The 16,782-nt window shown below is 46.6% G+C and overlaps 1 protein-coding gene across 5 annotated transcripts in view; it reads left to right on the top strand.

Moving 5' to 3' along the window:
* The window catches only part of MEGF11 (multiple EGF like domains 11), an 838,162-nt gene that overhangs the window by 603,601 nt on the left and 217,779 nt on the right, over positions 1-16,782 (top strand). For all 5 annotated transcript variants that reach the window (XM_073618306.1, XM_073618307.1, XM_073618309.1 and 2 more), the window contains exon 11: positions 15,409-15,529. In XM_073618306.1, the coding sequence (XP_073474407.1) occupies positions 15,409-15,529 (121 nt within the window). The remainder of the gene's footprint in view (positions 1-15,408; positions 15,530-16,782) is intronic.

The raw sequence follows: 16,782 nt of genomic DNA on the forward strand, positions 1-16,782 counted from the left end.
AGCCAGGTCAGCAACTGGCAAGCAGATCAGTCAGCAGCAGGTATGAGGTAAGGTAAGACCAGAGTCAGAATCAGATGCACAGACTTAAAGAGTTGGAAAAGTAGGCAGAAGTATTTCCAAGGTGGAGGCCAAGGTAAGCTATGATTAAGTACCATTAACTATGCGAAACGCGTCAGTATCATCTGGACCTGTGTCTCTGATTGATGTATGGATTAAGCTTCATTTAATAAAGGCATTATTTTGGAGTACGGCCATCCTTTCTCCATTTTCTACCATTGGAGGCCAAGGTTGGTACAGGCAGGAGCAGATCAAGACAAGCTAGGTCAGTAACAGGAAATCTGATCGATAGATAACACTGAAGACAAGTCCGCAATGGCCATGTATAACTGTCCAGTTTGTCTTCTTTGTTCCAACAACAGCAGCACATGTTTGTGCAAGCCAATGCATGGATGTGTAGGTAGCAGCAACTCCTGGCATAAGGCTGGGAGCAAGGTGCAGCGTGGTGTGGTGGACAGTAAACACCAAGCTAGGCAATATCAAGGAAAGTCCAATACAACACAACTAGGCCTGGAGGGTAGGCACAACCGTCTGGAGCCACTTACGAACAGCAGTCTGTAGACTTGGAAGATTCCGAAAGTGTCTGCAACGAGGAGCGGAATGAGGCCTGGCCGGTCCACACCCAAAAAGAGAGGCTTTCTGAAGTGAGGTAGACGTAGTCCCTGCACTGTCCATACTCCTCTGGAACTTCCCCCTATCTCTAAGTACTGTCCCTGCCAGATAGGGAACCTGTCTCTACACTAGCCACTCGCATAAAATGCACCACATCCAGGAGAAAGAGCCTTTAATAGACCGACCCAAGATGGCCGCTGGAGTCACGTGGGAAGCCAGTGTCCAATCGGACAGCTGTCTCCTGGGACTGCAGGAAGTCATATAGGAACAAAGTCCCTCACAACTTCCTTCCTCTTCGGCATTACCATTTCATTTGAGCACTACCTGTAGCGGGGAGTACAAACTGCACCTGCCTACAAGCCTACAAGCCAACCTGCACACAATTGCTTGTACAGAAGCTCCATCTTCCATATGGGCGAGACCTTCCCGAGAAGAAGGTCATTAGTTAATCAAATTATAGTATTTGAAGAAAGCCAACACGAGTAAATTGCAAATTTTATTTACTTCTGAATTTTAAGTTTTGAGCAGAGGGGGTTTTTGGAAGGTAATGAGTAAGCTTTTATAATAATTAAGAACGGAGCAGCTAGAAGTAAAGCGCAGTATTTCACAGGGTAGTATATTAGGTTAAATCTCTGATCCTTTAGAGGTTTGAGCCTTGGTGAATTTGCTGACAGGAAGGGCGTTTATGTCTCTTCAGCAACTTCCACCTAGCAGGTCACTCTCCTAATCAGGTTCAAAATGTTAATTGCTGTGCCTGGCTGAATAATTGAGGAGTACATTGCACGAATGCTGCTTTTTACTGTCATTTATCCAGTCAGCCTTGTATTTTCTAAGCCTGGAGAAATGTTAGGAAATTTAACAGCAACACTGGCCATACATCAGCAGACTGGCCATGTTCAACTGTGGTGACCATCTGGATTGTGTGAGAAACATCGTCTATGTGCTGGTGTGGACCTTTTTATGACAACACTTTTATTACAGCTGTTTAGTATCTAAGGGGATACAATATACACTATATTACCAAAAGTTTGGACGCCTGCCTTTACACTCACATGAACTTTAATGGCATCCCAGTCTTAGTCCTTATGGTTCACTATTGAGTTGGCCCGCCCTTTGCAGCTATAACAGCTTCAACTCTTCTGGGAAGGCCATCCACAAGGTTTAGGAGTGTGTCTATGGGAATGTTTGACCATTCTTCCAGAAGAGCATTTCTGAGATCAGGCACTGATGTTGGGAGAGAAGGCCTGGCTCACAGTCTCCACTCAAATTTATCCCAAAGGTGTTCTATCAGGTTGAGGTCAGGCAAGTCAAGTTCTTACACCCCAAACTTGCTCATTCACACTATATTGCCAAAAGTGTTGGGCCACCCCTCCAAATCATTTGGTAGAGGAGGGATTATGATGTGGGGTTGTTGTTCAGGGGTTGGGCTTGGCCCCTTAGTGCCAGTGAAAAGAACACTTATAAGGCATCAGCATACCAGGATATTTTGGACAATGTCATGCTCCCAACTTTGTGGGAACAGTTTGGGAATGGCCCCTTCCTTTTCCAAAATGACTGCGCACCAGTGCACAAACCAAGGTCCATAAAGACATGGATGAGCGAGTTTGGGGTAGAGGAACTTGACTAGCCTGCACAGAGTTCTGACCTCAACCAGATAGAACACCTTTGGCATGAATTAGAGAGGAGACTGCGAGCCAGGTCTTCTTGTCCAACATCAGTGCCTGACCTCATGTCGGCTGGGCTCAGCCCTTCCTTCACAAAGCTGGCCGCTCAGCTGTTGGCTAATTGCCAGCTCTCCACAGTGACTCACCTGTTGATGATATCCTGCTTGTCAGTCCTGCCTACTCAAGCTGTCCAGCCCAGATGATCTCTGCCTTCGCCCTGGTCACATCTCTAGAGATGCTCACCTGTGTTCCTGTTAAAGACTTGTTTGGCTGACATTCCTTCTGGCCCCAGATCCTGCTTGCTGTTCTACTACTCTCATCCCTGGCTCCCTGACGTTTTGGCTTGTCTGGCTATCCGTTCCGTTTCCTGAACTCTGGCTATGTTTTGACTACGTTTACTCTGTTTACCTTTTTTTTATTAATATTAAACAAGTAAGATTTAACTATACTTCTGTCTCAGTCTGATTCATTGTTTCTGACACCTCACAAATGCGCTTCTGGAAGAATGGTCAAACATACCCATAGACACACTCCTAAACCTTGTGGACAGCCTTCCCAGAAGAGTTGAAGCTGTTATAGCTGAAAAGGGCCGACTAAGACTGGGATGCCAATAAAGTTCATGTGTGTGTAAAGGAAGGCGTCCCAATACTTTTGCTCTACTCTTATTACTCCTTCTGTCACAGTCTGTTGAATCGTTGACTGTCTTTACTTCTGAGACACTCTGACTCTCTTGGATGCTCTTTTTATAGCCAAAATCAATTATCGGTAAATGTCTCTGAAAGGTGCCACATCCAAATAGCTAAACCAAAAGAAGAAATATCCCCTAACTGGACTTTAAAGGCACTAAGATTCCATAATAAGTAGAAAAGTATAAATTTTACTAATAGCGTAATTACTTCATAAGATACAGAATAAAAAAGGTGGAATGTTAACAACAATGCATATATGTTTTGACAGTCACCACATCGATTGACAGTATTCTCTTATGGTTCACCCAACGCGTTTCGGAGTATTCTCTTTTTATAGCCGATCATGTTACTGACCTGTTACCAGTTAACCTAATTATTTGCAAAATGTTCTTCCAGCTCTTCCTTTTTAGTACCACTTACTTTTCCAGCTTTTTGTTACCCTTTTTGAGACTTGTTGCTGCCATCAACTTCAAAATCCGCTTGTTTTTTTTCCTATCCCCTTGGCGCCGGCCGCACGCACGCAGATATGCGGCTTCTCGGCGCCTGGACCTTGTCACCGAAAGGCTGCATATTTGCGTGAATTTTGGTCAATACAGCTGTGCCGAGAGCGAGCGCCCTAACCGGAAGCAATCGGGAGTTTTCGGATCACGTGACCGTCACATGGTTTAAAACTCCGCCTCCCGGCAACCTAAACCTCTTAAAGGGTCGGGAGGCGGCGGCCTGAAGAGGTTAAAATGGTCAATTTTCTCAATTGAAACATTTGACATGTTTCCGTTAATTTATTTCTTTTTATCGTGGAAAAAATATGAGTTTATGAGATTTGCAAATCATTACATTCTGTTTTTTTATGTAGATATTAAACAACGCCCCAACTTTTTTGGGAGTTGGGGTTGTACTTATCCTAGCAGAATAAGGATTATTAATAGTCAGTGTTGATTGCGATAGTGAAGTTTGCATTAAAAAAAAAAAAAAAAAAAAAGAAGAAATAAGATGTAAGGAAAGAGGTGGGCATTCCAATACTTCACTGAAGAAGTTAATTTGCGAGGTTGACTAATGGAATGAGATTCTGTCTTCATTGCTGATTGCCGTACCGTCTGATTAATAGCCTTGAACTTTATACCGGGGCCTGAGACACAGCTGAGATCTCCATCTGCATTGTTCACATTTAATGATCTCAGCAACGGTTTGTGGCATTTTAGTTAAAACACGTCGGGGGATACGGAGCTGGCAGTTCACACCAAAAAAAAAAGTCCTGCCTAGAGATGGTTGTGCCGAAATTCTGATTAGATTTATCATTCCTGTATGGAGTGTCATTTCTGTATAATTTGTAGCAGACAAATCTGTGCATTAAAGGGACACCCCGACCACCTACCCAATACCTTCAGGTGCAGAGGAGCCGGCGACTTCCTCCCATGATGCACTGCTTATGTCCTGTGGCCAACCACAAAGCCTGAGCATGGAGGGGGCATTAATAAATGGCGGGGGAACGCAGTTCCGGCACCTCCAGCACTGAATGGATGTAATGTCAAGGGGTGCTGGAGAGTCTATTGATGCTGGCTTCTGGGGGATCTATTGTTCCTGGAGGGGATGTATTTTTGCATTGTTGCAGGGGGGAGCTTATGTTGCTGGTGGGGTCAGTTGTTGCTGAAAGGGATCTACCATTGAGGGAGGGGTCTATTGTTGCTGGCCGTTGGAGGATCTATTGTTGCTGGGGGGTATATATTTTTGCCTGGCTGTCTATTGTTGCTGGTGGGGGAACTATTGTTGTTAGGGAGAACAAAGGGAGAACGAAGATTCGCAGTCCAAGGACCACAGCTTTGGAACGCTCTACCTACACACATTCTCATGGAAGAAAACCATCAGGCCTTCAGAAAGAAACTCAAGACCTACCTCTTCTAAGAAGCTTGACTACTCAGGATAGATCCAGCGCCTTGAGGCGATTCAGTTCGCAACTGCAGCGCTATACAAATCATTCATTCATTCATTCATTCATTAGTTGGGCTTATGCTTCTGGGGGGGGGGTCAATTGTTGCTGGAGGTGATCTACTGTTAAGGGAGCGGTCTATTGTTGCTGGCTGCTGGAGTCTATTGATGCTGGACTGATGCTGGGAAATCTGTTGTTGTTACCGGGGTCTATTGTTGTTGGGGTCCATTGTTGCTGAGGGGTCTGTTGTTTGGGTTCATTGTTGCTGAGGGGTCTATTGTTGCTGGGAAGGGACTCAGCAGCTACGTTCAGAATCCCGCCTCCCCAGCTGTGCCCGCCTCCTCCGCTGACCTCATACCCGGCGCCTCCTCCGCTGACCTGGGGGGGGTCCTCCAGCTGCACAGGATCTGTAGGAGGAGTGCTATCCTCCTCTCTGCTGCCAATTGCCAAGACAGGATGAGCCTCTCTGTGGCTGCATGGAGAAGGGCAGGATCTGGTGGAGGAGCTCTGTTCTCTGACTACTGAGACAAGGTGGGGGTGTAGAGAAGGGGGTGACACAGCTACAAGAGAAGTGCAGAAGTGCGAGGGCCGGATTAGGCCCGTGGGCCTTGTGTTTGACATGTCTGATGAAGAGTATTAAAAAGTGGACATTATTTCCACAAAAACATCCTTAGCTAGACCAGGCGTCAAATTTCAAAATGTATCAAAATTTCTGAATACTGTATAGAAGTACCTTAAATAATAATAATAATAATATTGAGTTACATTTGCAACCAAGGTATATAGACAGCCTATCACGATCAAGCATGGGTTGTCTTCTGCTCTAAAATTTTATATGAAGTAGGGTTGCACCAATACCGTTTGTTTTTTTAAGACAAAGTACAAGTACCGATACTTTTTTCACGTACTCGCCGATACCGATCACCAATACTTTTCTTTAATGTCATGTGACAGTAGCACTGATGGGCACTGATAGGTGGCACTGATGAGGTGTGGATTGTGTCAGTAGTTTTTTATTTTTATATTTTACTTTATTTTTTTTTACAATTTATTTTTTTTTTATTATTGTTGTTATTTTTACAATGCTTTCTTTTTTTTTTTTTGGGGGGGGGGGGGTGGACAGTGTCTGTTTTTTTAAAAATTTTATTTATTTTTTTAAAATATTTATTAAAATGTTTCCTTTTTTTTTTATCAATCCTGTTGGGGGGGGGGGGGGGCTCCGTGAGAGTTTACGATGCACAGTTATGGATGGACAGTCAGTGATCACTGAAGCTGTGCATTCGGAAAAGGAAGGAGACGGTAAATTACGTGTTTACCAATTCCTTCCTCTGCTCTCCATCCTGACAGATCCGGGGCAGGGGGGACCAGAGAAGGACATGGAAGGGGAGCAGAGAAGGAGCCGAGAAGGACACGGAGGGGGAACGGAGGACAAGGGGGGGGGGTGGAGGAGGACATAGAGGAGGAGCAGAGGAGGACACGGAGGGGAAGCGGAGGGGGAGCGGAGGAGGACATGGCAGGAGACCTTAGGAGCACGGAGGAGGAAACAGAGGAGGACACAGGGGACAGTCAGGGATGATCGGTGTGGCGGTGGGGGCCGTTACAAGCATCGATATCCCTGTATACATTTTAATAAGGCAGCTGAAAGCCACGGGAGGGAGAGGAGGAAAAGCGTCTGTCAGCTGCTTTATTGAAATCTATACAAGGAGATCGGTGCTTGTAACTCCCCCACCACTGCATCGATCACCCCTGACTGCCCAGATATCGGATTAGGCATCGGAGCATTTGCACGAGTACAAGTACTCGTGCAAATGCTTGGTATAGACACCGATACTAGTATTGGTATCAGTGCAACCCTAATATGAAGGGGTTCATAGAGAATCTGTGTAGGATACAATGTACAGTGTAGAGAGAAAACGATGAGAAAAGGGAGCAGGATGGGGTGTTTGCTGTTTAACTGTTTTTACAAAATCTATTTTATGCTTCCCTTCCCAATGCACCAACTACTGTATTTATTAAAGATATACGAGACGAGGTAACGTTTTGTGAAGTTAAAGTGAACTGGAGCTTGACTGGACTAACAAAGTAAATACCATAATGGAAGCCGAATGTTGGTCTCAGAGAGACCAATATGATACATTTTAGCCAATATGGTGTTTTATTTTGTATCTTAAGGAAATTCACTTTGCAGTAAAAGCAAGGAAGCAGAAACCTCTGTAGTGTATTATGTGCTTTTACTAAAGGAGAATGCTGTACATACAAACTACTTACAATTGTAGGGAAACAATACAAGAGATACGAGTATTACAGGTATACATACAACACATGCACACGCTACCTAACCTTCCTAGTGAATGAGCATGAACAATTGTCTAAGTACAATAGGAATTTGCTAAAAGTCTTAGCTTAGTTTATAGCAGCTTAACGATCTCCATAGGCAACCAAGGCTCAAGACTCCACTCAAGCAATTGCAAGAAATCTGGCGCTAGTGTCATCCCCAGGGGAAGTTCCTTCTAGCACAGACCTTCCTTATTAGCTCTTGTGTTGTAATGGTGTCATCTGGCACAGACCTTACTTGTTGTCATAGAACCCTCTGGCACAGGCCTTACTTTCTTGTTATGAAGCCCTCCTTGCAGCTTATGCCGCTGGCCTTTTATTTAGAAAGTTTTGGTAGCCATTCCCACATGGGGGTATTCTTTTATGCATCATTTCAATGCGCAAAACATTTCCTACCTCAACTCCAGTTGGCACTGTTGTATCATACATGCAATAGGTCAAATATGTCAAAAGGTCAAACTATTGTTAACCTTTATTTGATATAATCTGGGTGCAGCGTTTGACTATAACTTCTTTAAAACAATGGGAGCAGCTAAAAATGTGTACACTGCCAATTGGCTTGTTTACGTTGGCCCCACCTACACTAATTATATATATTTCATGATTGTTTTAGAACAGTGGTCTCTGAACTGTGGCCCCAGGGGCCAGATGTGGCCCTTTGCTTGCCTTTATCAGGCCCCTGAGGCAGTATTTCTCTTACTGACACCAACACAAGGGCACTATTCCTTTCAATGATGCCAATGATGGAACACTATTCTTCCCATGGACACCGATGATGGGGCACTATTCCTCCCACTGACACCAATTATGGGGCACTATTCTTCCCACTGACACCAATGGTGGGGCACTATTCCTCCCACTGACACCAATGGTGGGGCACTATTCCTCCCACTGACACCAATGATGGGTATCGGGTACCAAAGTGCTGGAGGCCAATGGATAGAAGGCTTCCCTTGCAGCTCAGTTCCAGACTCCCCTGGAGGTGAGACAGGAGGAGTCAGGCTCAAATTCGCACAGGTCACCTGCAGAGTTGCTGCGGGGCTGCTGCAGGCAGGTAGCACCTGCGAGATGTAGCAGGTAACTAAGCTCACTGAGACAGAGAGTAGTCGGTACAAGCCAAGGTTCGGTACCAGGTGGATAGCAGAGGAGACGAGGTTAGGTGGGAGCCGAAGTCAAGACAGGTAGCAGGCCGGGGAGATGCGTTTAACAAGCCAACGTCAAGGTAAACAGGAAACACAGGAACGTGGGTAACAGCTGAGATCAAACAGCACTTCAGCCAAGGGCTGACTTCCTATAAGGGCACATTTGATGGTGGGTCCTAGAGCTCTTCTCGTGCTCTGACAGATGCTGGGCCCTAGAGACCTCCTGCTTTTGGTTCCCTGACAATGGGGCACTATTCCTCCCACTGACACCAATGATGGGGCACTACTCCTCCCACTGAAACCAATGATGGGGCACTATTCTTATTCTTCTTTGTTGCTGGCTGCTGGAGGATCTCTTGTTGCAGAATTGAATCTAATGCTGCGTGCGGGGGTTTATTGTTGCTGGCTGCTGGAGAATCTCTTGCTGTAGGGGTGAATCTATTGCTGCGGGCAGGGATCTATTGATGGCTGCTGGAGGATCTCTTGATGCAGAGGTGAAACTATTGCTGCGGGCGGGGGTCTATTGTTGCTGGCTGCTGGAGGATCTTTTGTTGCAGGGTGAATCTTTTGCTGCGGGCGGGGTCTATTGTTGCTGGCTGCTGGAGGATCTCTTATTTGAGGGGTGGACCTATTGATGCGGGCGGGGGTCTGTTGTTGCTGGCTGCTGGAGGATCTCTTGTTTCAGGGGTGAATCTATTGCTGCAGGCGGGGGTCTATTGTTGCTGGCTGCTGGAGGATCTCTTGTTTGAGGGGTGACTCTATTGCTGCGGGTGGGGGTCTTTTGTTGCTGGCTGCTGGAGATTCTCTTGTTTCATTGATAAATCTATTGCTGCGGGCGGGGGTCTATTGTTCCTGGCTGCTGGAGGATCTCTTGTTTCAAGGGTAATCTATTTCTGCGGGCGGGGTCTATTGTTCCTGGCTGCTGGAGGATCTCTTGTTTCAGGGGTAATCTATTGCTGCGGACGGGGTCTATTGTTGCTGGCTGCTGGAGGATTTCTTTTTGCAGAGTTGAACCTATTGCTGCGGGCGGGGGTTTATTGTTGCTGGCTGCTGGAGAATCTCTTGTTGTAGGGGTGAATCTATTGCTGCAGGCGCGGGTCTATTGTTGATGGCTGCTGGAGCATTTCTTGTTGCAGGGGTGAATTTATTGCTGCGGGTGAGGGTCTATTGTTGCTGGTTGCTGGAGGATCTTTTGTTGCAGGTGTGAATCTATTGCTGCGGGCGGGGTCTATTGTTGCTGGCTGCTGGAGGATTTCTTGTTTGAGGGGTGAATCTATTGCTACGGGCGGAGGTTTATTGTTGCTTGCTGCTGGTGCTGGAGGATCTCTTGTTTGAGGGGTGAATCTATTGCTGCGGGCGGGGTCTATTGTTGCTGGTTGCTGGAGGATCTTTTGTTGCAGGGGTGAATCTATTGGTATGGGCGGAGGTTTATTGTTGCTTGCTGCTGGTGCTGGAGGATTTCTTGTTTGAGGGGTGAATCTATTGCTACGGGCGGGGGTCTGTTGTTGCTGGCTGCTGGAGATTCTCTTGTTTCAGGGGTAAATGTCTTGCTGCGGACGGGGGTCTATTGTTGCTGGCTGCTGGAGGATCTCTTGTTGTAGGGGTGAATCTATTGATGAGGGCGGGGGTCTATTGTTGTTGTTGGGAAATCTACGTATTGTTACTAGCTTATGATGCTGGGAGTGATCTACTGTTGAGGGAGGGATCTATTGATGCTGGCTGCTAGGAAATATATTGTAGCTGGTTGAGGTCTATTGCTGCTTGGGGGGGGGGATTTTTTATCTATTATTGCTGAGGTTGTCTATTGTTATTGTTCTATTATCGCTGGAGTGGTCTATTGTTACTGGCTGCAGGGGATCTATTTTACCACTTTTATTGTTATCATTAAAACTTCCATACAAATTACTTAGCACCACAAATGATACTTGGTTCCTTATTCTCTAAAAGGGGAACTAGAGGGCGGAACCAAGGGATGGTCCTCAGAGGTGGGTAGGGGGCGGAGACAAGTGGTGACTCGGAAGAAGGGAGTTTCTGGACCTATTCTCTAAGAATTAAAAAAACCCCGGGAGCATGTATTTGTCAACATCAATGTTGTTACTTTATGTCCTTTCCAATACTAATAAAACCTCTTTAAAAAATGAACCGGGAGGTAAATGGGGGATATTTAAATTTTTACATACAAGACCTGCATAAATTTGGCGTTGCTTCAAAAACTGCGTGTGATGATATATTTGGGCTGTGTGGAGAGAACGATGGGTGTTTTATATACAGCGCCTTGAAAAAGTATTCATACCCTATGAAATTTCTCACATTTTGTCATGTATGTTACAACCAAAAACATAAATGTATTTTATTCTGATGTTATGTGATAGACCAACACAAAGTGGCACATAATTGTGAAGTGGAAGGAAAATGATAAATGGTTTTCAGCATTTAATACAAATAAATATGTGAAAAGTGTGTGTGGGGGGGGGGCATTTGTATGGCGCCCCCCGGAGTCAATACTTTGTAGAACCTCCTTTCTCTGCAATTACAGAGTCTTTTTGGGGATGTCTCTACCAGCTTTGCACATCTAGAGAGGGACATTTTTGCCCATTCTTCTTTGCAGAATATCTCAAGCTCTGTCAGATTGGATGGAGAGCGTCTGTGAACAGCAATTTTCAAGTCTTGCCACAGATTCTCAATGTGATTTAGGTCTGGACTGTGACTGGGCCATTCTAACACATGAATATGCTTTGATCTAAACCATTCCATTGTAGCTCTGGCTGTATGTTTAGGGTCGTTGTCCTGCTGGAAGGGGAACCTGTGGAAATGTGAAAAATGTCAATGGATATGAATACTTTTTCAAGGCACTGTATTGTGTGATGTATAATCAGGAAGACATTTCCATTCAGGCTACATTCACACAAATGTGATGGAGCAAACATGCATTCATGGTCGGCCCATTCATTTCATTTTATGCCCTACATGCAAGAAACCCGGAAAATAAATCTCTGACCCTTTGTCAGAATCGTACCGAACTGTGCATTTTGACAGATGCGTGGTGGTGCTATTAACACTTAAAGTGTTACTAAACCCACAACACAAAAATCAGTCTGTATATGCAGTAAAGCATGCTTGTTATACTCACTGTGGAACCTAAGGGGTTAATCCTTCACATTGTGTAAAAAGGCTGCCTTCTCTGATCCTCCCCTTCTTCCATTGTTCCCAATCCACCTGCTGATAGAACAGAGCCTGGGGGGGCAAGCTGAACATGCTCAGTTTGGTGTGTATTGGTAGAGAGTTTTTTTTAATTTTGTCTTGGGAGAGTGCATGTGATCAGCACAGGGCCAATCAGCACTGTCCAGACAGAGGGTCAGGGGACTTCATAGGACAATCAGGGGAGAATGAAAACTCCTCCTACAAGCTTTAACCAGGCACTGATAGAAGTCACAAGACTGCTATATACTGCTGATGAGAAAAGGTATTTAGCAGTTTATATTTACTAAAATAATTTCATTTTGAAGTTCTGTGTGTTGTGGGAGATCAGATATAGTGAATGCATATATTGGGAATGGCTCCTGGGTTTAGTAACGCTTTAATGGCAGCATTACACATCTGTTAAAGTGCAGTGTGTTTGGTTATAATTTAGCCCTAGTATAGCGCGAAACGCGTCGAACATCTGTCTGTCTCCCACTGTGATTTTTCCATTTTTTGTACCTAAATTCAATAAAGAAAATCCACAAGATGTGCAGCCACCCGGGGCATCTCTTGATTTTCAAGCCGGGCTAGCACCCTTACAGAGTGGAGAAGCTGTGAATGAAATCGGAGAAGCACGCCGGCAGCGTGTTTCTGTTCGTGTTCGGAAAGCATGTAAATTTTGCACACGTTTCTGACACACACAACATGTGAACGCAGGACAATGGCATCCCATGCATCTGCTAACCCGGGCATTTTCATGCATGCTAGTGCCACAGCCCCACGTGTTTCGTCGGCTTTTGCCAAAGGGTCGGGGACTTCTGCAGACCATTGAAATGAATGTGCCCAGAACTGAAATCGAGGTGCCGCACGCAAACAAGCTGCTGCTAAGGTCAATGCTTGTAATTCAAGCTAGAAAAAACCCTGCTGAAGGGGGCGCATGGACCCCTGAAACGCATTGGATAACTTTTTGGGATTGTACCGCTGACTTTTAATGGAATAAAGTCGTACCTGGACCTCTTTGCAGTGATGTGGCGCTTCATTTTCAATTCTCGTTACATTACACTACAAGCCAAGGGGACTGTGGAGATCCTCCTGGAGGTGTAGAAGCCTGCCTGGGAACCAGATCATTTACACCATGGGTGCTCAACCTGTGGACCTCCAGCTGTTGCAGAGGAGTCTTCTTCTGTGGAGGCATTGCAAAGCTGTCATTCAAACAGGCATGACTCCCAAGGCCGCTGATAAGGCAGTACAACTGGTCCTGTTGTACTGGGCCCGGCCCTCATCAGCTAAACAGGGGGGCCTGAGGCAGCTTTATTGTTAATTTCTTCCTAAATAAATAAATAGATTTTACTAGACCACACCCCCGCGCCTACTTGCTTACCAGGACTTAAATTACATTTCCCTGGGCCCCATCACGTCAACAGAGGGGCGCAAGAGGGACATTGTTTTCCATTTTCGGGGCGTAGGCTTCTAAAGTCAGTGTCACTGTTCCGCTCGGGGGGCGGGGTGGATGGCGTGGTTGGGGGGGCCCCATCAGGAAGGCTGTACGGGGCCCGATGATTTCTAACTGCAGCTTTGCCTCCAGCTGTTGCGAAACTACAAGTCCCATCATGCCTCTACCTTTGGGAGTCATCAGGGCTGCTGTTGATGTGATAGGGCTCAGGGAAGTGTAATTTAAGTCCCGGTAAACAAGTAAGAGCGGGGGGGTGTGGTCTAGTAAAGTAAATGTATTAATTTAGGCAGAAATTAGCACTAAAGCTGCCCTGGGGCCCCCCTGTTTAGCTGATGAGGTCTGGGCCCAGAACAACAGGACCAGCTGTGCTGCCTTATCAGCGGCCATGGCTGGAGAGCCACAGGTTGAGCACCCATGATTTACACCAACAGCAATAATTTAAGTCAGGGGGTCTCCAAACTTTTTTAAAAAAAGGGCCAGTTTACTAACCTTCAGACTTTGAGGGGGCCGGGCTGTGACCAGAGTAGAAAATGCCCCAGCGTCAATGGGAGTAAACAATGCCCCATCATTGGTGTCAGTGGGAGGAATAGTGCCCCATCATTGGTGTTAGTAGAAGTAGTAGTGCCCCATTGCTGGTGTCAGTGGGAGAAATAGTGCCCCATCATTGGTATCAGTGGGAGGAATAGTGCCCCATCATTGGTGTCAGTAGGAGGAATAGTGTCCCATCATTGGTGTCAGTGGGAGGAATAGTGTCCCATCATTGGTGTCAGTGGGAGGAATAGTGTCCCATCATTGGGATCTGTGGGAGGAATAGTGTCCCATCATTGGTGTCAGTGGGAGGAATAGTGTCCCATCATTGGTGTCAGTGAGAGGAATAGTGTCCCATCATTGGTGTCAGTGGGAGGAATAGTGTCCCATCATTGGTGTCAGTGGGAGGAATAGTGTCCCATCATTGGTGTCAGTGGGAGGAATAGTGTCCCATCATTGGTGTCAGTGGGAGGAATAGTGTCCCATCATTGGTGTCAGTGGGAGGGATAGTGTCCCATCATTGGTGTCAGTGAGAGGAATAGTGTCCCATCATTGGTATCAGTGGGAGGAATAGTGTCCCATCATTGGTGTCAGTGGGAGGAATAGTGTCCCATCATTGGTGTCAGTGAGAGGAATAGTGTCCCATCATTGGTGTCAGTGGGAGGAATAGTGTCCCATCATTGGTGTCAGTGGGAGGAATAGTGTCCCATCATTGGTGTCAGTGGGAGGAATAGTGTCCCATCATTGGTGTCAGTGGGAGGAATAGTGTCCCATCATTGGTGTCAGTGGGAGGAATAGTGTCCCATCATTGGTGTCAGTGAGAGGAATAGTGTCCCATCATTGGTGTCAGTGGGAGGAATAGTGTCCCATCATTGGTGTCAGTGGGAGGAATAGTGTCCCATCATTGGTATCAGTGGGAGGAATAGTGTCCCATCATTGGTGTCAGTGGGAGGAATAGTGTCCCATCATTGGTTTCAGTGGGAGGAATAGTGTCTTATTGGTATCATTGGTAGGAATAGTGCACTATTGGTGTTAGTGATAGGGACTATGCCCCGTTGTTGGTGTCAGTGGGAGGCATAGTGCCCCAAGGGCTGGATAAAGGCAGGCAAAGGGCCACATCTGGCCCTCGAGACGCAATTTGGAGACCTCTGCCTTAAAGGGGTTGTAAGGGTACGTGTTTTTTCACCTTAATGCATCCTATGCATTAGGGTGAAAAAACACCTGGCAGTCACCGGCCTCCTAGCCCCCCTGTTTTACTTACCTGAGCCCCGAATTTCCATCAGCGCGTTCCCGCTGTCCTTCTCTCCACGGGTTCTCGGCTCTTGATTGGACAGATTGATAGCAGCACAACCATTGGCTCCTGCTGCTGTCAATCAAATCCAATGACGCGGGCGCCGGGTGGCGGGGCCGAGTCCTGCATTCGGCCTCTATGGACGCCGAATGCTGGACTCATGAGCGCTCCCAAGAGGGTTACCTAATGCGGGGAAGAGCCGCTGAAGGACCCCGGAAATGGATGTTCGGGGCCACTCTGTGCAAAACAAGCTGCACAGTGGGGGTAAGTATGACATGTTTGTTATTTGCAAAAAAATAAAAAACGATCCTTTAGTATCACTTTAAGTTAACAATACCAGTAAGATAACCCTACAGGTCCAGCGCTAGCTTTCCACTTTCCTCATCCATTGAAATGAATGGGCTGCCCTACACGGGAACGCCGCACCTGTCATTCTTTGTAGAATACCCTGCCAAGCTCTCCTCCATTGGTAGTATAGTGTGAACGTGAGATTGCTGACCCCTGTCAAATTACCGTCTTATGTTCTATTTGCAGGGATCAGACTGTTCAGCCACGTGTCCTTCCGGAACGTATGGAACTGACTGCTCGTCGGTGTGCAACTGCAAAAACGGTGCAGCCTGCTCCCCGGTGGACGGGTCTTGTATGTGCAGGGAAGGTAATAGAGCTCAGCAATTGGCTGTCTATCATCGATGTGACCCATACCATTCACATAATAGTTGTCTGCGGCTGCACTTAGCACTGACCTTTTTATTGAATAAAACCTGGGCCCACGTAATTGATGTAAAAGCATTTTTTTTTTCTAGTTAATTAACTGAGCATTCAGTTTATTCAAGAAAAGAGTCTGCGCTCCGTGCAAGAGCAGCGAGATATTACACGGAGGGGACGGGGTCAGATTGACATCTCTGCTGATTACACATTTAACTTGTCCTCTAACTGCCTCCATAATGTAATATTAGTTGCAGCATCATCTTACCCATTATGTTCATCGGTCATTGGAAGTGGAGGATCCCTTTTAATAGAAGAACTACCTTTTACTATTTTATTGATGTAACATGACAGAGTGCATAGTATAATTAAAACAGGCATTGTACCAAATAATGGAACAGAATTCTTAGCTGTAACTAGGTGACCCATGTTATCAATAATCTACTTCTTTATGAACCGGAACTCCAGATTATTTTTTCTTTAGCTGAAGCTTCATTATGGTCATTTTTAAATTGGTACATTGGGATCCCCGTGGAAGCTTGAAATCACTGCAGTGCCTGGAGTTCAGCATTAAAGCTGAAGTTTAGATATGGTCATTTTTAAATAGTTACATATTTACACTGATAGTTACATTGGTCCAACTTGGACCAATGTAAACATGTACCTGTGTGTACCCAGTGTGGGGACAAGGTCATCTAGCGCTCAGGGTGAAGGTGCAAAACGGCTCCCCGACCCCGACGGCACCATGCCCTCCTGACCCCCCAGCACCATGCCCTCCTGACCCCCCAGCACTATGCCCTCCTGACCTCCAGCACCATGCCCTCCTGACCTCCAGCACCATGCCCTCCTGACCCCCAGCACCATGCCCTACTGACCCCCCCAGCACCATGCCCTACTGACCCCCAGCATCATGCCCTCCTGACCCCCAAGCACCATGGCCTCCTGACCCCCAAGCACCATGCCCTCCTGACCTCCAGCACCATGCCCTCCTGACCTCCAGCACCATGCCCTCCTGACCACCCAGCACCATGCCCTCCTGACCCCCCACCACCATGCCCTCCTGACCCCCCCGGCACCATGGCCTCCTGACCCCCCAGCACCATGCCCTCCTGACCCCCAGCACCATGGCCTCCTGACCCCCCAGCACCATGCCCTCCTGACCCCCCAGCACCATGCCCTCCTGACCTCCAGAACCATGCCCTC

Source organism: Aquarana catesbeiana, linkage group LG03, assembly GCF_042186555.1.
Source record: "Aquarana catesbeiana isolate 2022-GZ linkage group LG03, ASM4218655v1, whole genome shotgun sequence".
Lineage (NCBI taxonomy): Eukaryota > Metazoa > Chordata > Amphibia > Anura > Ranidae > Aquarana > Aquarana catesbeiana.